The sequence below is a fragment of the Leucoraja erinacea genome, chromosome 31, assembly GCF_028641065.1.
Source record: "Leucoraja erinacea ecotype New England chromosome 31, Leri_hhj_1, whole genome shotgun sequence".
In the NCBI taxonomy this organism is placed as follows: Eukaryota; Metazoa; Chordata; class Chondrichthyes; order Rajiformes; family Rajidae; genus Leucoraja; species Leucoraja erinaceus.
The window spans coordinates 18,274,652-18,297,221 of NC_073407.1; the positions used below are offsets into that span (position 1 = coordinate 18,274,652).

General features: G+C 39.7%; 1 protein-coding gene across 4 annotated transcripts in view; it reads right to left on the reverse strand.

Moving 5' to 3' along the window:
- The window catches only part of usp20 (ubiquitin specific peptidase 20), a 42,262-nt gene that overhangs the window by 15,134 nt on the left and 4,558 nt on the right, over nucleotides 1-22,570 (reverse strand). For 3 of the 4 annotated variants that reach the window (XM_055660153.1, XM_055660152.1, XM_055660155.1), the window contains exons 3-18: nucleotides 18,069-18,122; nucleotides 17,619-17,681; nucleotides 16,084-16,215; nucleotides 15,696-15,798; nucleotides 15,404-15,473; nucleotides 14,012-14,125; nucleotides 12,135-12,213; nucleotides 11,601-12,036; nucleotides 10,811-10,948; nucleotides 5,229-5,341; nucleotides 4,897-4,986; nucleotides 4,506-4,678; nucleotides 3,463-3,557; nucleotides 2,962-2,995; nucleotides 2,719-2,764; nucleotides 183-363 (exon numbers count right to left, since the gene is read on the reverse strand). In XM_055660153.1, coding sequence (XP_055516128.1) covers nucleotides 183-363; nucleotides 2,719-2,764; nucleotides 2,962-2,995; nucleotides 3,463-3,557; nucleotides 4,506-4,678; nucleotides 4,897-4,986; nucleotides 5,229-5,341; nucleotides 10,811-10,948; nucleotides 11,601-12,036; nucleotides 12,135-12,213; nucleotides 14,012-14,125; nucleotides 15,404-15,473; nucleotides 15,696-15,798; nucleotides 16,084-16,215; nucleotides 17,619-17,681; nucleotides 18,069-18,122 — 1,921 coding nt within the window. The remainder of the gene's footprint in view (nucleotides 1-182; nucleotides 364-2,718; nucleotides 2,765-2,961; nucleotides 2,996-3,462; nucleotides 3,558-4,505; nucleotides 4,679-4,896; nucleotides 4,987-5,228; nucleotides 5,342-10,810; nucleotides 10,949-11,600; nucleotides 12,037-12,134; nucleotides 12,214-14,011; nucleotides 14,126-15,403; nucleotides 15,474-15,695; nucleotides 15,799-16,083; nucleotides 16,216-17,618; nucleotides 17,682-18,068; nucleotides 18,123-22,570) is intronic. The other variant, XM_055660154.1, reaches the window with a different exon arrangement.

The window sequence follows — 22,570 nt, forward strand, 5'->3', positions numbered from 1 at the left end:
TAACTTGAATCAGCTGATGTAACAATTTATTTAAGGCCAGTAACTTAAATCATGGATAGATCGTTCAGAATGCAATTTGAACAAGCGGCATGATTCAACGATTTAACAATTTTTAGTCAAACAAATCTCTTTTATAAGCCACTTGTGATCTTGATTCAAAGAATGATATTGTGTTTACTTACTGCCTGCGGTCCCATGATGACAAATAACAGACAAAAGATCATAAGTTGTAATTTGGGAAGGGCTCTCCTTCGAGAGAAAGGGTCGAAGATCAAGACCTTCCAGTGGGAAAGATACGTGGCTGTTTACTTTAAAGGAATACATCACTTCATGTCGAAAGCGTTTCAAGTGAACACACAGAATCTAAGGAGGTGAAAATTAAAAATGAGCAGCAATTAAAAGCCGATTGCAATGCTTGCATCTACTACACACATTATATGAACAAACCTTAAACTGCATTGATATGATTCAATTATATTTTTGTGTCAATATTATCTAACATAACATTTCCTGCTCATTTTTACTATGCTAACTATCATGTGTTTCAGGATCTGGCTATCAGATGAGTATCATGAACCCAGATTTGCACAGGGATTCTCTTAACATGTTACCATCTTGTACATATACATGTCTTGGTAAATTTACTGGCACTGGTGAATTTACTGGTGGATACAAATTTATAAAGTACATTCCATTACTGCAGCCTGTACTGGCTCATCTTTTCTACCTGGCTGCATTGAGGTGTTTGTCCATTGCTCTTAATGCTATTCTCATCACACAGAGTAATGCTGCATTAAAGATGCCATCAGCCACCATACTTAAACCCTTTTAAAGAGCTGTCTACTCAATTCCATGTCCACGCTCTTTACTCGCTAAATCAGTTGGCTCCAAAAGTGCTAGTTTCTACCTATTGTCAACATATTTATAGGGACACAAGGATGCTTGAAACTGGAGCAAAGTGTTTCAGGAACTCCGTGGGTCAGGCAGCATCAATAGAGGGAATGTTGATATTTATTATGGACCCCATTCTTCTGCTTTCCTTTACTTATATGGGTGGAAGCTTGGAATTCTAAGATGGAGGTTGTCCGTCGTAAGTTTCCTGCTCCTACTAAATGCTGTTCTCAGGACATCTACATTCTTTCAATAGCTTCCTCGCAGTCCAATGGGCCAATGGAGATTTTCTTTTCCAGCCACTCAGCCAGCACTATTACTTCAATAAACGCAATGATAGAAATGCAAAAAATGACTGTATTGAGAATGACATGTCAAAATTAGTTTATTTTTCTTATTTGATTCCAATTACTTAATTTACAAAAGTGGCTGTATTACTGCATGTTTTTCTCGTGAACATTCCTTTCAAGTTATAAATATATACATCTCTTAAAATGTTTGCTTTTGTTCCTGAATGGAAGGCTGAGTTTCAAATTAATTCTACTTTTCAGATAATTAAATTATTAGTGACCAGATATTTGTTATTTGAAGTCCTCCACTGGCATTCCCGTGGCAATAAAAGGGTGATTGTCACGCGAGTCAGTGTGGGGTGAATCACCAAGATAATGTGATAGGCAGCCTATGAGCATGGGAATAAAGGCCAGGTGAGTTTGCCGAGGGCCTTTGCTGAGGGCTATAGTGGCTGCTGCCTCAGCTGTTGAAACGCTGACTGGATCCTAAAAATCCACTCATTAGCTCCTGCTGTATGGAGGGAGCTGCAGTTTCCCCTCTTTAGTGTTTGGTTGCACAGCTTCCCACCACTGGAGATTTCCTTATGGCAACCGCAATACTGGTCGTTGGTCATTTAACCTTGAGAAATCTCTGGGCTGCATACAGCAGTGCATTAAAACAAGGAGGATAAAAGCAGCTTACATCACTCCCATCTGGATGATAGAGACCATGGCAGAAGATGTATGTGCTGGCAACACCTGCACTCAACATGCACGTCAAGATGCAGCTCTGTCGTGCATCTCACTGTAACACAGCTGCTCTCCCTCAACCAACCCACTAGCTCACAGGAACATTGTGGTGAACAATTCTCTCACTGGTCTGTGGGAGCATTATTGGGGTTGTTTCTCAACCAGGTTTCAGGCTGGTGTATAGAACCACAAGAAGGAAAAGTGTTTTGATTGATTGAAAGACACAGCATGGAAATAGGGCAGCACACAGGTATACACTTTTATACATAGAAGTTTACAGTCCAAGTTTCCAATAAAAGTCTAGCTGCGAGTATTTAGTTTAGTTTAGAGATACAGCATGGAAACAGGCCCTTCAGCCCAATTAGTTCACAAGCAAACGTGTGTCAACTTGCTTGCCCCTTCATACAAGTTCTATGTTATCCCATTTTCTCATCAACTTGCTACGGATTTGGGGCAATTTTACAGATGCCATAACATTTCAGCGCTCCACAGGATTACACTGTACATGAAGTGTCAAAACACATAAAAGACTTTCTAAAGAGAATCCTAAGAGAATTTGGAAAATACTTCCAAAATTTTCCATAATTTCAGGCAAGATGAAATAATGTATTTTTGCAAAGAAACTTAAATTAAAATCAAATTCAATTAAGATGTAAATTGCATTAACATTTGTAACCAGAAAGCAACAATCTGTAATGAACATGCTCAGATATAATAAGAATGGCTTTAAAGAACAAGTATTTAATAAACTGGATAACTATATTGATAACAAAAGATTTTAGCATTTTAAGGTGGTTTAATCACCTACCTCTGGAAGTTTAAGGACTTTACAGTACTTGACTCCGTTCCTTAACCTTAAAGGGGAAACATGGGAAATTAATCCATTGTAAATGCCAAACATAAACCACATCATGTCCCCCAAAGTTTACTGCTAGTACAACGGCTTAATTGTCTGATATTCCAATTTATTTTCAATAAGAACATAGATCAGTCACAATCAAAACAAGTGGAGAAACAATGCCATGGAAAGCAGATATATCTCCAAACTTACTTCTTGCATTTTTCACAGCTGTACATGTTGTCACCTGCAAAACAAAAACTTATGGAAAAATAACTTGGGTGCGATCCACTTTTAAAGACTTTAAATAATAAAGATCTGGTCACTAATTTAACTATCTGAAAAGCGTAATTAATGTGAAACTCAGGCTTCAATTTAGGAACAAATGCAAAGAAATTCAAGAGATCTATGTATTTATAGGTTAAAATGAATGTTCACGAGAAAAACATGCAGTAATACAGCCACTTTACAGCCACAGTACGATCAGTGCCCTCCAAAGGAAAAACTTTTAAAGTTTTAATGTATTTTTGGAATTAAAGTGGGAAACTTGCAAACTCCAGTGAGGCAGTGATGAGATCCTTTTTAAAAATTATTGGTGAGGACATAAGGGAACACAAAACATATGGTCCGTAGAGAGACATTTTAGTCTTCCATGGCAAGTGGACTGTTTCCATTATGTGATTTCTATGTATTAACATATCGCACTGAACTCACCTTTCAGTTCATCAGCGGCAAAGAAAGCAGCTAAACAATCTTCTAATGTTACAACAGGACCCCAAAACCAGCTTGGGATACAGGACACGACAAATCTGCAATGGAAAGTGCGCAAGTATTGATCTATCAAAATTATCATTTTGTTTTGAGATGAAACCAAGAGTTAAAACTGGTACTTTTGTACCTGGTTGCGAGCGGAAAAAAATGAGATGATATACAAAGTCTGGCATGCACATTGTGAGAAGATGGTTATGTTACATGCCAACCATCTTCTCACAAAGTCTGGCATGCACATTGTGAGAAGATGGTTGGCATGTAACATAATCCCAAAATCTGTTCTTCTATTCTTGAAAAAAATAGTAACATTTTGAAATAAAATTTAAATTGATAACGTTCACTTTTATATGCTCTAATATTCATATATAGAGGACATTATAAAGGATATAGAGGACTTCTAGAGGATGTTATATTATACAGGACTTATCCTTGAACTCTTAATTACACTATGGGCATTTGAAGCTATGGAATGAATGAAGAAAATGATTCTGCAGTTTACGTGTGATCAGTAGAATAGCCCAATGAATGAGCAAGTTTAATACAAGGATCACCAAAGCATGGAGGAATATTCAATAATTTGATTGATTCTATTTGAAAATAATGGCTGAAAGGTTCAATGCATCACTGTTAATTTAATGGAGTAGAGAAGCAGGCAAATTATCCAAATCTCCAAATACATCAGATCGTGCAAAGGTCAAACATCAAGTTTTGATTGAGTGTGAATGGCAGACCTATGTGCACACGGTCCCCTACGTGATTTGCACTGCGCTTCTCAACAGTTTAATTAATTTTTTTCATACAAGAGTTTTCCTTGGTGGTATTATCAAGGAAATAATTATATGTACGTTGATATTGCGATTGTTCAGTAATGAAATGCATTAAAAGAAAGTAGCTTAAACAAAAATGGACTATAGTAACAGTAGAATCCTCCATTTAAAAGATATAGAATATCTAAAAAAAGAACTACTTTTACAAACATTATTTACCTTCTAATATAATCCATAATGAATGCTACCCATCCTTGTGTAGAATAGGCATCGCTACAGGTGCCACTTTTCACAGGTAGGTTTTGGTGGATGGATGCATGTAATTTGGCCAGGTCCTCTTTACCAGGGATTGGCAAAGACAGATCTTGAAATGTTTCCACTGTGGAAGAAATCTGCAACAGCATAGTCCCATCATGTTAAAATACCAGCTTCAACATTGACACCAAATCTAACATTATTGATGTTTTACTGCAATTCAATTACCATGCCTCATACAGTATCTTCACCAACATTACATTTATTAACCTCTTTTCCACATCCTCTAAATTGGATCAATCTGTATGGCTAGCCTTTGCCTTTGTTTGTTAATTTCAATTATACATTTATTTACCTTGTTTATCACAGCTGCCATTTGATAACATGTGGCTCTTTTCAATCCAGGGTTAAAGTATTCCAATAATCCGTGTTCCACACAAAGAAGCTGAAATAATGTTACCAAATCAAACAGGCAGTGTGGTTTGCTGTATTTCCCATTAAATACAAAAATTTAGTGCCACATATCACACAAGTTGGGTTTATAGTTCCACTGAATGCATCTTGTATTACTGTTGATGACAACACTAAAAGTGAAAATGTAATCCCACACTCTATAATTTTGTAACTTTGCAAATTAATACAAGATTCTACACCAAATTACAATTTATAGGTGAAAATGAGACTTACTCGGTCACAGGTGAGACATTGGACTAGGCTCAATATTGACCCATCAAAGATATCAGAAATTACACTGCGATACTTGGGTTGCTTTTTCTTCTTGTTGGACAACAGAAGTTGGGCTGAATGAGGCAAAAAAAAAAAAAAAACTGAATTGCATTTTGCAGAATGGCTAAATCAAAATAACAAAATTCCACATCAACAAGAGCAAGTTGGACTTATGTAACGCTATTATACAGCAGAGTTCCAGAGTGCTATGGAGGTATATAAAAACAAAGATGGATATTCTAAAATTAAGACATCACTTAACTTAAAGCCATTTGTAGTGGCAGACACAGAGCTGATATGTGAATTGGACAATGCAAATTTGAAAACTGAAGGCAAGAGTTTTGACTGGATCTGTGGTATTATGCAGTAATAGAGTAAGGCTGAGCAGAGGGGCACTAGGACCCTGCCAGAAGCCAGGCTCCAGTAACCGGTTGTGTCTGGAAAAGCAGGGGGTGTCGGCAGTTGGAGAGAGAGGCCTGGGCTTACACGAGGCTGTTGCAGTTGCTGTTGTTATTGTACAGATTAAAGGTATACTCTGTTTACGTCGTGGTACGAGCCTTATTACAAGCATAACTCGACATGGTGCCAGAACTGGGAGACTTGTAAGCAAGAAAATAATTAAAGAAGAAGAGGACGGTGTATCGTTTTGGCGGGAAATAGGAGACGAGCTGGCAGATATGGCGCAACCTACACCAACTGCTACGTTCACAATACAACCTCCAGAGCCATTCGATTTTACCAAGCCTCAAGAATGGGAGCGTTGGATCAGGAGATTCGACCGCTTCAGGCTTGCAAGCAATTTAAACGCGACGTCGGCAGAAAACCAGGTGAACACGCTAGTGTATTGCATGGGCGATGAAGCCGAAGATGTGCTAAAGGGGCTAACGCTAACTGCAGATGAGAGGAGGGTGTACACGGATGTCAAGGCAGGCTTTGATGCATTTTTTGTGCCTAAAAAGAATGTAATCTACGAAAGAGCCAAGTTCAATCAGCGTGTGCAACTGCCAGGAGAAACGGTGGATTCCTTCATCACTGCTCTATACGGTTTAGCTGAACACTGCAACTATGGACAGTTACAGAACGAGCTGATCCGCGACAGGTTAGTGGTTGGGCTGAGAAACGTCTCATTGTCCGAAAAGCTACAGCTAGACAGAGACCTAACCCTTGAAACTGCTATAACAAAGACAAGGCAGTCTGAAGAAGTTAGACGACAGCGGTTTGACTTAAGAGGAGAAAATAGCGGTGCTAGCAAGTGCTCAAATGTTGATGCTGTGCATGCTAAAAGCTACAGAAAACCCAAATTTCCCTCAAAGCCTCAGCCACAAGCACAAACACCAGGCAAAAATAAATTTAATACACAGCCACAGCCAGGTTCAAAGGCCTGCTATAGATGTGGAAAAATGCCCTCGCATGGAAAATTGGAATGCCCTGCTAAAGATGCTGTGTGTCACAACTGTGGCAAAAAGGGACATTATGGCAAAGTGTGCAGAAACAGTGCTAAATATCTCAATGCTGTCACTACAGAGGAAGAAGAGAGCTTTTTCCTGGGATCCGTGGATGCTGGAAAAGACCCATGGACGGTGCAGCTACAAGTGAGACAACAAAAAGTGTGCTTTAAAATAGATACTGGTGCTGATGTGACCGCCATGCCAGCGGAGGTGTACCATGACATTACAGGGGGGCATGATGTGAAGTGCCTGGCAGTGTCGACACGCCCATTGTTTGGGCCAGGGGGCAATGCACTCTCTGTCCTGGGCGTAGCCAGAGAAACACTGCGCAGAGGCAACAAGACAGCCATAGAGGACATTTATGTAGTAAAAGACCTCCACACTGCACTGTTGGGAAGACCTGCCATAGAAAGGCTTCAGCTTGTGTGCAGGGTTGACGGCATCACCTTGGGATCAGAGGACACCAACATCTATGTAGACTCTGTCATCAGCAACATTCCTGTCAGTGGAGATTATCTGAGCAGCCTACGTGAGCACCTGCAGGCAGACAGCACATGCTCTGCACTGATGGAGTACTGCACAGACGGCTGGCCCGACAAAAGCCAACTGCAGGGTGTGCTGAGACATTACTGGGCTGATAGAGCAGTGCTGACTGTGCACGATGGGCTGCTGCTGCGGGGCACGAGGCTCGTCATCCCATCAGCCTTACAAAGTGATGTGCTGCAGAGACTACACGAAGGACACCTGGGGGTGACAAAGTGCAGGGGCCGGGCCAAACAGACGGTATGGTGGCCAGGACTCAGCAGCCAGCTGAATGACATGGTGCTGAAATGTAGAACCTGCATCCAAGAGCGAAGGAACGTCAAAGAGCCGCTGATGCCAACGGAGATGCCAGACAGGCCTTGGCAAACCTTGGGAGCTGACCTATTCACGCTGAAAAACAAGACTTATCTGCTAGTCGTAGATTATTTCTCAAGATATGTGGAAGTTGCGCTGCTATCACCGACAAGGTCCACAGATGTGGTGGTGCACCTGAAATCCATATTTGCTCGTCATGGAATTTGTGAATTTCTTAAAAGTGACAATGGGCCCCAATTCTCAGGTAGCCACTTTAAATCCTTTGCAGCAGAGTATGGCTTTATGCACATCACGAGCAGCCCCAGGTTTCCTCAGAGCAATGGGGAGGCGGAACGCGCTGTACAAACCGTGAAAAACTTGCTAACAAAGGCGTCAGACCCATATCTTGCATTGCTGGCCTACAGAGCAACCCCTCTACGGAACGGCTATAGCCCGGCCGAGCTGTTGATGGGGCGCCGCCTCCGCACTACAGTTCCTGCCCTTCCAACCCTGCTGAATCCAGTTTTGCCTGACTACAACGCGCTGGGGGCCAAAGAAAGGGAGAAGAGGTGGAACGACGCAAGATCCTTTGACAAGAGGCACGGAGCGAGAAATCTGGAGCCACTAATACCTGGGGAGGATGTGTGGATCACCGATGCACGAGTCCAGGGCAAAGTGCTATCTACACACAATGCACCTCGCTCTTATATCGTCCAGGTGCCTCAGGGCACACTGAGGAGGAACCGGCAGCACTTGGTGCCGCTGCAGACCAACAGTGAGGTAGTCGACGCGGATGAGCCACCGGTGGGAGAAGAGCCAGCTCCACCTGAGCCAGCTCCACCAGACCCAGCTCCACCAGTGACAGCATCACCCAGCGGAGAGGGCCCCACCACAGAGACTGTGCGGACTAGGTGTGGGAGAGAGGTTAGAAAGCCGCAGAGACTTGATTTGTGATTTATTGATCTGTTTTCTACAATAAAGAAAAAGAGAGAGTGAAATGTGATGTGAAAATGTTCTGTAAACCTGTTACATTTACCTGAAACCTGAAAGAATAGTTCACAGTATGGTAACGTGTAAGTTATTTTATTTCTATTTTGCATGCTTAGATCAGGGACAGGTCTTCCAGCAAAAGGGCAGAATAAACCCCTTAAGACCTGCAGAGACAAAGGTAGTCCACCCTTTGTTCTCAAAGAAAGGGAGATGTGGTATTATGCAGTAATAGAGTAAGGCTGAGCAGAGGGGCACTAGGACCCTGCCAGAAGCCAGGCTCCAGTAACCGGTTGTGTCTGGAAAAGCAGGGGGTGTCGGCAGTTGGAGAGAGAGGCCTGGGCTTACACGAGGCTGTTGCAGTTGCTGTTGTTATTGTACAGATTAAAGGTATACTCTGTTTACGTCGTGGTACGAGCCTTATTACAAGCATAACGCGACAGGATCCGTGTTATTGATGAATAGAGTGAGGGAGTCTGGCCCAGGGTGCTGTGAAATAGTGCTTTAGGGGAATAACACAGACACGAAAGAAAAGCTTCAGCAATTAATGAACCGAGGCAAGCGCAGAATCGGGCCATGTTGTAGAGCTATCTCGCAATCAAAGTGATCCAGGTTTGATTCGGACTTCTGGTGTTATCCATGTGGATTTTGCATATTTTCCATGTGCCTGCATCCAGGTGCTTAGCTTTCTCCCTACATTCCAAAGCCGGTTGTTACTGTCAGTGGTAACCAAATCTGATATTAATTTTTTATAATTGGTATAGAGTAGTTCATGGGATAGAGTGGAGTGTTGCCAGCATAGAAATGGAAACAGATTATATTTTCAGATGATGTTGCCACAACAGAGCAAGGAGGAAAGAAAGGAAGGTGATGAGAGGAGGGTGGTAAACAGAGATTAACAATATATCCATCGAGCAGCAGAGTTAACTCTGAAGGCAGAACTCCTATCCGTTATATGGAAAAACGGATTTATATAGACAAACATGGGAAAATGAACTAAGCCAACCAATAACAAAAGATATTTGGGATTAAGTTTACAACATATACATCAATGTTCATTAAATGCCAGACGCTCTTTAATACAATTTAAAGTACTACCTAAATTACATTACTCCAAAACAAAACTAAATAGAATCTTCCCACATATCTCCCCTATCTGTGATAAATGTCAACATTTAGAGTCTGACCTAACTCACACATTTGCAAATTGTATAAAAATCAAAAACTTCTGGACGGACATTTTTAGAATAATATCTATAGTTGTCAACACTCAATTGGATTCAGATTTAAAACTAATAATACTAGGAATATCAGAACAAAGCCTAACATTTACGACAACGCAAAGAAACTTTATCGACTATGGTATAATAACTGGGAAAAAATTAATATTAAAATTTTGGAAAGGTCCTATAACCCCCACAATTAAAATGGGGATTGTGGAAATGTCGGAGACCTTACATGTATGTGTAAAGAATCAGACTTGTCTTAATGGACAAACAAGAACTTTTTATCAGAATATGGTCTCCATTCATTGACTACTTGAAGGGGTAGACTGGCTCGGCACGTGAACCTGACTGAAACTTGAATTAAGGATTAGATGAAAAGTTATACTTTATATTTTACGAACTTATCGCCAAAGTTGTATTTTTAGTAAATTATTCCATTCTTCTTTATCATGCTTTTTTCTTTTTTTTTTTTAATTTCTCTTTCTTATTTTCTATCTATATAAAAAAAAAATACTAGAAGCAGAGTTAATATCAAATGATTATATTAGTAATGGAATGATATACATGAGATGTTTTTAATATGATATGCACCTGCCTCTAATAAAAATATTAAAAAAAAAAAAAATAGCAAAGCCAATAAAGATGATTCTCTGGCTACAAATAGAACCTAATGAAAGTAGGCCCACCAAGTTGGATAGTAGTGAAGAGGTCTCTAAAGAGGATAGTATGTTAATGTCTGTGGATAAACCAATATTTTCTTCATTATATCAAAATACTATAACAAAATACAACAATTTCAATACCAAAATCATGTAGATGCAGACAGGAATCCATGGCCAATCATCTGCATTATCTGATTAAAATAAAAATTTATAAGTCTTCAAAAGACGGAACAGGTGATTTTATAAATTTTTTATACAAAATCAGTATAAATTTTATACAAAACAACTGAGACATTCAGGATTTGCTGGTATATGTTTTATGTTTGGGTATTAAGCCAACGTAATTTAAAAAAAAGTGCTAAAGCCAATGCGGAGAAAAATACCTTTCTTGAGGGAATACGGTGGTACTGCCCGCATTGGACTCGATCGAGGTGGGGTGCTGGACAACTTGGAATGAAGTGCTTGATGGATAGGGCTGCATGATCGTGATGTGCGACGCATGTTTACATCATTGTCAGGTTCTGGGTCAGGCAAATAGAAATAAAATTAAAACGGTTATCTTGTCCAACAGTAAAGCAGGATGGCTGGAGTCACAGTAGTTTGCACTATGTCAGAAACCATTTTATTCATTTCAGTTATCACAATAAAGTTCTCAGCGAAACAAATAATCTTGCTCCCATCAAGATTCAGATTCTATTAAAATTCCCTGAGGTAATAAAATTGAATTCAAACCCTACTAAACCAGATCATTGAATGTCATGGAGACACAAGGAATTGCAGAGGCTGGAATATTGAACAAAATACAAAGTGCTGGAGTAACAGTGGGTCATGTTGCACCTGTAGAGGGAACGGATAATTGATGTTTTGGGTACGGTCCCTTCTTCTACTCTGAAAAAGGGTCCTGACCCAAAACGTCTCCTATCCATTCTCTCCACAGATGCGGCATGACCTGTCGAGTTACTCCAGCATTTTGTTTTGCTCATTGAATATCATTCTGCATCCCTCTATGTGCAAAAATGACACCAAAGGTATAATACAATTTATTGCCAAAAGCTAGCTTTAAAGCAGCTGCATCTAACAGTAAAATATTAAAACTGTATTAAACTGCTTAAGCATAATTCAGTAATTGAACAGGTCAAAGTAAGTTTAAAGAAATGTCTTTAAATACAACACCTGGTGTTCTGCAAGGACTATTAGAGACCATGGTAGTTCGGGCATCGCCAGAGCCTCCAGCATCTCCTGAACTCAAAGACGTGTCTACATCTGCATCTTCATCAATTGCATCCACTAATCCCAGCCTGTGGTGCCCACATGAAAATTTTCTATCCTTTTGCCTCTCTTTTTCTGAAATTCCTTTTCCACATTCATCCTGGATCAGCAGCTCCATTTCAATCTGCTTCTCATAAGAACATTTGCTCCTGTTTTCCCCTTCCCCTTTGTCGCTGCTTGCTCCAGAGTCACAGGAGAGAAACTCGTCCTCCGAAGGACTCCTGTCACCGTCTCGTTTTTCCTCTGTGTCACTCGAGGAGTCGCAGTCTCTCTCTGTTAAAGGTTCCTTAAGCTCTTCATGGAGCTGATCCATCAAACAACGGAGGAATTCCTGTGTATCCTGGAAAACAAAATCAGAAGTAGAGTAGTACACCAGTCTCAGAAGTACTTGTTGTAAGATTACTTATCTCTTTTAAGACAAAATCTCTCTCAGCCAACCTGCTGTGCATAACCTCGGAACATAGGATTGATCAATTTAATGCCATGGGCAAGACTTGTAGGAACAACGTAGCTGGGACTGCACAAGAAAGAAAAATAGAAAATTAGAAAGGGGTAATCAATTAATCTTAATTCAAATAATCAAATGCTCTTTTACATTCTTCATTCCAATCAATTCTACTTCAAATGGTCAAGTCACATCAGCTTCCTTTTCTCTTTGATCCTGCTATTTCAATTTCAATACCTTTCTCAAATTCACGTTGAAGGAGGAATTAAACACCTGAATTTATATCTTAACTGTAACTATCGCTGTAGGCCATGTTGTTACTTGTGGGCAGAACACCAAGGCAAATTCCTTGTATGTGAATACTTGGCCAATAAACTTACTTACTTACTTAATCGGATCCCCATACTACTTTCTTCAAATTGAGAGGGTAGCTGGTGTGGATTAGAAATATAGTAAACTTACAGGATATAGCACAAAAAGGCTTGTTAAATTCCAGGCTTGTTAAATTCTGTTTATTTCTTAAATATATTCCCATACACAGCAAGCAAACTGGTCCCATCGACCACTGGCATTAATGCCCTCTCCCTGCCCCCATTTACACTATCAAATTCAACGATATGTCAACCGAGAATTTACAAAACAATCATAGAAAAACCCATATAGTCATACAGCATGGAAACATGCCCTTCGGCTCAACTTGCCCACACCAACCAACATGTCCCATCTACACTAGTCCCTGCTTTTGGCTCATATCCCTCTAAACCCGTCCTATCCATGTACCTGTCTAAATGTTTCTTAAATGTTGTGATAGTCCCTGCCTCAACTACCTCCTCTGACAGCTTGTTCCATACACCCACCACCCTTTGTGTGGTGGGTGTTCTTATTCATTTTTTCCCTGCCACATTTCGAACTTCTCAGTTCTCAATTGCAAAAAATAGACATTATTCTGTTCCTCGTTCCACTTTTACTGCCTGACCTGTTGAGAACTTCCAGGATTTTCTGGGGTTTTTTGTACCATCTGCATGAAAATGCACCTTAATCAGATTTATTAGTAGTTTCCATTGGAGAAACCTCCCCCCCAATAATTTGATAATAGAATCTGCCATATGGATGGTCTCAATTAATGAGAGTAATGTATCATCTGGGTTCCAAATTGAGCCATTAATTTTCCTCCCAAATTATGAACCAAAGTTCTAAAACAACAAATAAATACAGCAACCTAAAATAAAAACATCACCAAATAGTAGGTAATGCTCATACTACCCTAGGTAAATAGAACATAATTAAGTGATTATTCGTATAGATCTTGGATTACAGATGTTAAAGTATATTGTTAAATTATATAATGACAGTTAGTGCAATTGCTCCAAATCCCCAACTGCTCTCTGCCATTTTGGAAGGTGCATACTTGGAAATGTTTTCACAAATGCCCCTTCTGTTGGCTGCATGCAAACACCACTTAGTAAAACCCAGTTAAATGGACTACAAACTCTGGAGCTGAAAAATATTTATTTTAGTGGTATACCCCCACAGTTGATGAATTGCAACATGTATAAATGGCTATCCAACAGTTTAAATTGAAACAAACAGCCTAAACCCATGCCAACCTTAATACACCCTATCATAGATTTGTCATTGTCCTATTCATCTCTCCCTCTCTCCATATTTAAACCAGCTTATTTTCTCTGTCCTTAAGGGTCTTTGACTGGAAAATTAACTTAGTTTCCCTTGTTGTTCCCTGTTGAACACTTAAAGGGGTATTCAACAGTGCCTGAATCAAAGCTGTAAGATTTTTACTTTCTGTCAAATCTCAGTGGCAACATTTAAGCATTATGTGCAAAAAGAGATCCACAGTCATAAATTGACATACCGTTTTTTGTGCCATAGCTCAGAGATAAGCTTCTGATAACTTTTGCACAGAGCTGGCTTTTTATCTGTACGAACCAAACCTACACATTCCAAGAAGAACTGGGTGAGAGGTGGGCTGTAACAGAAAATTGGCAACGGAATTAACATTAACTTGCACATCATCAGCCAAACAGCAAAATTAATTACTCATTGACTTAAAGACTCATAACATTTGCAATAGATTTCAGGTGGCACACTGAGACTTCAAAAGGATTTTATTAACATTTTAAGTTTGTAGGGAAAAAGTTTCAATGTAAATCACAAAGTTTAAAGACAAAATCAACAGATAAAGTTTTAAGGAGGCATCCAGTTAATCATCAAAATGAAACATTGGTACCGACCATAAAGAGTGGGAGCTGGACCTTCCTATTTGCAGCTTAGACTGGTTTGAGAACCAGTACTTTTATATTACATTGGAAGATTTAGAAGACCGAGGCCAAATACTTTTTTTCTTGAATCCACATTCACAAAACCTTTAACTTTTTCTATTAGAAGTCACATATTTTTCACAGATTATTTTGAATGGCTACACCAAGATAAGTTACAGTTAACATTTCCACTCTTTAAGGTAACTACACAAATGGAAGCTGACTGATTAACTTCCAAAAGGGCACTGGATATATAGTTTAAAGAAGAGGGGTGGTTTAAGGGAGAAATCTACAATTCTAAGGAGGGAATAGATGAACTCTGCTTTCAATAAGCAGTCTCGGGAGAGGCCGAGTCGGGAGCTCCAGCAAGGTTTGATTGTCCAGCGCGGGGGAGCTGACATCCCCCTCCCCCCCCCCCGCTGCAGGAGCTGATCACCTCGACGGGGGGGGGGGGGGGGGGGGGCCCAAACTCCACCGGCTGTGGGAGTCAAGATCGTCCCATCAACGGGAGGCTCGAGGCCCCCGACCGGGGGCGAACAAAGGGAAGAGTCTTAAACTTTATTTCGCCTCCCATCACAGTGAGGAATGTGTAGGAGTCACTGTGGTGGATGTTCATGTTAAAATGTGTTTTGGGTGATCTGTTGCTTTTTATTTGCATGACTGACTTGGCAAATGAAAATCCTCATATATTGCAAAACATACTTGGCAAATAAAGTACTATTCTGATAAGTGCGCAGAAGTAAAATGGGCATCCTGAGTTGTATCATTCTGTTTGATGTAATGCTTAAAGTAGTTATTCCATGGAATAGTCTAATTTATGAAAAAACAAAATTATTAAAATGGAAACACATTTTAAACTAACCACCCAATAACCTGTGCCCCCGATGTACCATTTGACCAGGAATTTGCATTACATTTCATAATGTTTTTTCTTCTAGCAAATATTTATTAATTGTAACCCAAAGTCAATAAAACTCCAGTCCTACCAGTTGGACAAAGCTTGCAGTGCAGCATTCATGTAGCAAGAGTTTCCAATATTCTTCATCCCAGTAAGCCCTAATAGAGAGATTTGAAAAGAAAAAGCAATTAAATAAACCCCAATTCAGCCAATTTTAGGGGCAACACTACAATACATTTGAACTTTCCACACTAACATACTACATTCTATCTATTGAGATAAACTCCCAGTTGGTACACAATAATTTACATCACCAACTCGATACATTAGCAATTTTTTTTAACTTCAGTTGCATTCAGTCCCATCTGTGCTCCAAGTACCTCTTGGTCTTAACTCATCATCCTCAGACTCTGATTCTCCTTCATCTGCAACAGCAATGGGAACAATTTTGAATGGATGATTTCCAAGTGATATGCCAGAGTCCTAATAAAAGAAAAAGCCATGTTACTGCAATGATATAGAATGTAAATATATTGGTTTATTGCTCATAAATAACATTTTATACTTTCATAGGAAATCTATTTACATATCACCAAGAATGCTCCCACAATACCTAGCTACCTTAATTTTTGCTTAGGAACGCAGCTCTGACTCTGGATAACTTAAATATCCTCAAATAACCAGTCTAAAATGGGGAAATAATTTTATTTTACAAATAACACAAATGTCTTAATACATACATCTTAATAGAAGTCCGCCTTTGTATACCTGCTCTGTTGATCTGCTTGATGGAGCTGGACTAGGCACAACAGGTCGCTGTTCCAGGAACACTTCCTTCTCACAGGCATAACACCAAACTCGAAAGGTAGTTAGGTTCACTGTCAGATTATGTTTCTTAGCCTATGTAGGCAAAAACAGAAAATTAGGTAAATTAACATTTCTATGACAATGAGAAAATCTCAAAAATGTCATTTGTCACTTTAAATATTTTTATAATATCAGAACGTAAAGCATTTGTTCTTCCATCAGGTTTAGGTTTATCATTGTTACATGTGCCAAGGTACAATGAAAAGCTTTGTTTTGCATGCTATCCAAACATAATTATACATAGATACAATCAGTTCAAACTCAAGTATGATAAAGTAAAGGGTACAGATTGCAGAATTGTAGTACATCAACGCCACAAAGTCCAATGTTCTCGAAGGGGTAGCGATGAATCAGACAGTACTCTAGTGCAGTGCTTCTTAAACTATTTCAGTGTCATTCACCCTTGAGTCTTTATCACAAAATTTCATTCACTCTCGACTAAATTTTCTTATGTTTTTTTGGTAATTTAAGTCTTATTTTTCCTTGTGTACAATTTTATATATAATTTATTTTGTCACATGAGCAAAAAACAAAAAAGGACTCATTTCTTAAGTAATCTTAAGTGACATGTATTTCTAAAAAATATATGTAAAGAAAACTAGGAGTGACAACAAGGTTTAATTACTGGAGTTGGAAAATCATTCTATTAGAATTCCAATGTCTAAACACTGGGCTTCAGCCCCATCCTACCCATTTGGCGACAACCTATGACAGGAGAAGACAAGCTACGTCAAGCCCAGTCGACAAAAAGTTTTGAACATTTCAAAATCCAGCGGCAACCAGAAAAACATTATGACTCTTTAGGCGACTTGAGGAGACTACTCACGACCATACAGGCGACAGCCCACGACCATGTGGCGACAGCCTAGTTGCCTGTAGTCGCCGAAAAGGATTGCCTAAGTGGGACAGGGGCTTTAGAAGACTATTCTATTGCAGGTCTAGTTAATGCTCACAGTCTGTTCCACTGAGATTAGGAGCACTCCCTCCAAATCATATTAATGCTAGTTGAATTCTACTTTAGGAACTCAAGATTCAAGATTCAATTTAATTGTCATTTGGACCCCTTGAGGTCCAAACGAAATGCCGTTTCTGCAGCCATACATTACAAACAAATAGACTCAAGACACAACATAATTTACATAAACATCCATCACATCGCTGTGATGGAAGGCCAAAAAAACTTATCTCTCCACTGCACTCTCCCCAAAAAATGTTTGACTCTGACATGTTTGACTCTGGGTGAAATGCAGTGTGGTCCTGCCCAGTGTTACATGAATTATAAAGGAAGATTGGGGAAAAAAGGAAAACTTAATATATCCTCACACAAAACATAAACTGATGATAACAACTGCTTAATATATGACATTCTTAGTGTTAAAGAGATGAAGAGAGCATGCACGTGGCTCCACTTTCTCCTTCACAAATATCTCATTTACCTGTGAATGTAATGTGCTGTGGTCAACGTACGATTCCCCACATCCAACATAGGAGCAGCCATTCTGTTTTTGAAAAAGGGTAAAAGGAGATGGATTTCAGGGGAAGGAAAATTAATTAATGCAACTACTATTCAGCCCTCCACTTTTATTTTTGGCATTCCAAATGTTATAGTATTGAATAAAAGGCAATGATTACATACCATGACTTATTCCTTACAGCATGACAAAAAGCATAAAGGAATTGCCCAAGAAAGAAGCCATATTTACAAATTTGCATGCTAACAATGACAATAATATCTACATTAATATATTAAACTCCTTGATTTATGAATCTAGACTAGTTTGTAACCAAATCAGGGGCATAAATATTTTAATCTGATAGTTTAAATGACTTCATAGTTAAAACAAACTTCTAAACAATGAACAATTTGTAAAATAAATGACTTTTACCTGAAGGCAAGCCCATAGGTTTGGTCCACCAACTCCACAGGATTGGCATGTTCCCTGAAAAACAGTTTTTAGTACAATTATCTCAAATCATTACATCAAGCAAAAACATACTGAACCTACCTTGGATATCATTGTTACAGGAAGTGCTCTGTGGGCATCAAAGTCTATTAGCAAGAGCATATTAGCAACAGTGGGATTACGAATGACCAAACAAACCAAGCTATAAATATATAACTGTAGACTGGGATCATGGCAGATACAAAGAATAACAAATAAAATAAAACTACTGAACTCATCTTCACCAATCCATATGTCACAAATAGATCTGTCCATTACAGTACATAACAGTGACCACTGTACGTATACATTGATACTGAAGACAAAGCCTTACCTTAACACTGGGAACAACTGTCATCGGGCCGCAGGTTAAATGGGATAAGTCAGAACATATGAAACAGCTACATAGAACTTAAACATAATAGCACAGCACAAAACAGGCTCTTCAGCCCACAATGCCTGTGCCAAATATGATGCCAAGACTAACTCTTATCTGCCTCCATATAATTCATGTCTCTCCATTGCCTGCATATTCATATGCCTATCCAAAAGTCTCTTAGATGCCACCAATGTATCTAACTCAGTCGCTACTACCAGCAGCACACTCCATGCACTCACCACCTCGTGTGTAAAAAACTTTCCCCACACATCTCCTTTGAACTTTGCCCTCCTCACATTAAAGCTATGCCCTCTAATAAAAAGGTTCAGACTGCCTTCCCTACCTATGCCTTTGAATTTTATATAATTTTACCAGGTCTCCCCAGAACCTCTGGTGTTCTGGAGGATGAGGGTAGCTTTGAGCATTCATGAGGAACCATGGGCTTTCAGTAAAGGAAAGCATTCTAACGCAACATGTAACGTCCAGGCCTAGCATATACTTCACCTTAATATTAACTACCAACTGCGCAACCAAACGTCCTCAGTGAAAAGTGTGGAAAAACATGCCAAGTGCAGCAGCAGACATGCCTACAATTATGATACCAACCATTGTGAAGTTGAATTCATTGCTTAAAGTAGAACTAAATGTTACATACATAAGGAATCCCACAACCCTATTCCACTTTTGGCTCCAATGAATACCATTCACACCCGTCTCCTGTGTGGAGGCTGAGTTTGGAATAATTTCCAATTCACAGAACACAAAAAAAATAATAACTACCATATGCCAACAAATTCTTTCCAGTCTTTACTTGATATTATCGATAGCTATGTCCTAGACTTGAGTTTGAACTGATTGCACCCATGTATAATATTTATATGTTTGGATCGCATGCAAAACAAAGCTTTTCATTGTACATGTGACAATGATAAACCTAGACCTGCCCACAAATGGAACAATTTCTCCACATCAATCCTAATGAAAGCCTTGATCATTTTTAAGACCTCCATCAAGTCATAAACTAAAAGACTGACATTTATATAGGGTCATTCACATAATTGTCAGAATGTACTAAAGTCCTTTGCAACCAATTAAATGCTGATGTTACAGCTGTTTCAATTTATAAACTGCAAGCTCCCACAAACATATGTAATAATCTGTTTTAGAAATTTGATGGAGGATTAACAGTGGCAGGGATTCGCTCCCTTTTCATGAAATAGCACCATGGAATTCAAAACGCTTGACTGTAGGTCTCAACTGCCTTCCACTTCCAAAGTCCAGGTATACCCTCAACTGAGAGCAGAACACAGTCTTTCTGAAGTCCAGCCCCCTAACCCAGCAGTCCCCTCCAACACCACCTAACCTTCCAACTCTCAGGCCCACTCTCCAATAGCCCCTAAGCCTCCCGACGCCTGCCTTGGCCCGCCTGCTCTCACGATTTCCAGCCCGACTGATGTACAACCTCTCTCACCTTTTTGATGTCCTGTCTCTTTCCAGCCTTCTTCTCTAGCGCCATTGCAATTACAGTGGAATCCAGTGAAATCTCTGTGCTGATCACATCAAAACAATCAGCCAGAAGCCTACCGTCTGCCGGCACATTGCATTCAGGTGCACGTTGTACTCCCAGCAGCTTGGGTGACTTGACAGTCAGAATGTCTGCCCAAATTTGTCCCTGATTACCCATTCTTCATGCCAATTTACATCTTTGAGCATGGGACTAGATCGATTGACATTTTGATCTGCATGGACAAGTGAGTTGAGTGGCCTGGTTCCATGCTGTAGATATCTGACACTATTCATCCATATTATTTGTTATGCCGTCCATCTCATTTCTAAAGCTCAACTCATAAATTTCTGTTTCCTAGAAACTTTTTAACTACCCTTTGCATTCGATCACAGTCTCCGAGACACTGCAGTCAGATGACCACAACGTTTTAATGGCAGTTCTTAATTTGAAAATAATGGAATAAACATGGATTAATAACATATTCAGAACTGTGTATCACAATTTAACTTTGATAAGAGTGAATGAGCAAACACTACCAAATAAATGAAATTACAAGATGCATTAAAAAACAATAGGTAGGATCCCAAAGCAACGTTTTAATCTGATGCAAGGTCAGAGAACGTAAACATTAACTCTGCCATTCCGCTTGGTGCTCCCTGTACTGCTGAGTATTTTTAGCATTTCATTTTAAAAAAAAAGAATAATACTGGCCAAAGTCTGCACGTGACCAGACAATAATATTGTACAATTCAAGGAGGGGGCATGTGGCCCACGAAAAGATCACAAGCCATAAAAAGCTGGAAAAACTAAGTAAAAGTGCTAAAGGAACTCAGCAGGTCAGGCGGCTTCTGTGGAGGTATTAGACAGATGTTTCAGGTTGTCAGGGGAGAGCAGAGCCTGTAAGTGATAGATGGATACAGTTGGAGGAGGGGGTTGGAGGAGGGGGTGGGGGGAAAGATGGAGTGGAGAGATATTAGTATTTTTCTCTTTCTGCCTCTACCATCTAGCCAATTATTCCTATTGCAGCATGGAAAGATGTATTAGCACAGGGACAAAACCAAAAGACACTTATGTAAGTCCTGGTCTCTGTGAACATCAGCTGTTTGTCGGCTGGTTACTAAAAATAAGTGCTGTGCATCATACGTATCAACAATTAGTCAGATCTGGGACTGGAGAGACAGTAACAAATGGCTATCAGAGAGAAACTTACAATCAGCAGAAACTGCTCCTAAAATTAAGCATAGTGGTTATTAGATCCCATTTGGCAGTAAGCCAACATATAAGTAATTACAAATATTTATTCAGCTACTGTCATGTCTAATGGAAGAATGGAAAACGTTTCAACTGATAACACTCTCTACGGCTTGCTTTACCAATTTTGTGGGTCGACAAAATGCTGGAGTAACTCAGCAGGACAGACAGCATCTCTGGAGAGAAGGAATGGGTGATGTTTCGGGTCGAGACCCTTCTTCAGACTGATTTTGTGTTCCTTGCACAAATTGTCCAGACTTACGATCTTTTTGGTCATGTAACAAAATTGACTGAGGGATGGTGGTAGATCGGAACAACAGCAATAGCGAAATCTAAGAAGTAAATTTGACTGCATGTCTGCATTTCACACAGGCCTTTTCTTCAACTAGTTGTACAAACCAACCAAACCAATGAGTGGGCACCTATCTATACCACAAAATAAAAGCAAACTATACAAAGCTAGCTCCTCACATACTATCATTAATTTTCCCCATCACTGTTGCATTGTGGCTACATCGTGCACCATTAAACAGTTACCTCCCTCAGCTCCACCGACAACATCTTCTAAAGCAGGTAACTAGCACTGCCCCCATCCCTTTCTCTCTCCTCCTTTCCACCCTGGTCCTCTCTCACACCCACCTTGTCCCCAAACACTATTTATTCTCTGCCATTCATCATAACTCCCCCATCGGATTCCCTTTGCCCTCTTATAACCAACTCCCTGTTGTTCTCATCTCCCGTCACCCTTCATTCAATTCCATTCTTGGCCTTCCCTTCTCATTGGATTCCAGAATCTATAGCATTTTGTTCCCTACCCATCACTTTTTAGTCTCTCTTGTTATAACCACCCTTTCTCCATCTGACCTTTACCTTCCAATCAACCCCTTCTCAAATGTATCCACCTATCACTTCTAGCTCTTGGTTCTTTACCCTACACTTCTTTATACTAACTAGGTCCCTTCAACTCATTCAGTTGAGATGAAGAGTCTCGATCGGGAATATCGACTCTTCATTTCCATCCACAGATGTTGTCTGACCTGCTGAATTCCTCCAATTGCTCTCCTTTTTCACTATAGGTTCCAGCATCTGAAGTATTTTGTACCTTCTAAACCAGTGACATCTAAAGCCAAGAAGGTCAAAGTTAGCAAATGCGACATAACTACCTGCAGATTTATCTCCAATTTGCACACCATCATAACCTGGAAATATATTGTTGTCCTTTCTGACTTGTAAATCTTGGAACCCTTTATCCAGCATTGTTTTGGGTGTACCTTCACCAAACAGACTACAACAGTTCAACGTGGCTCA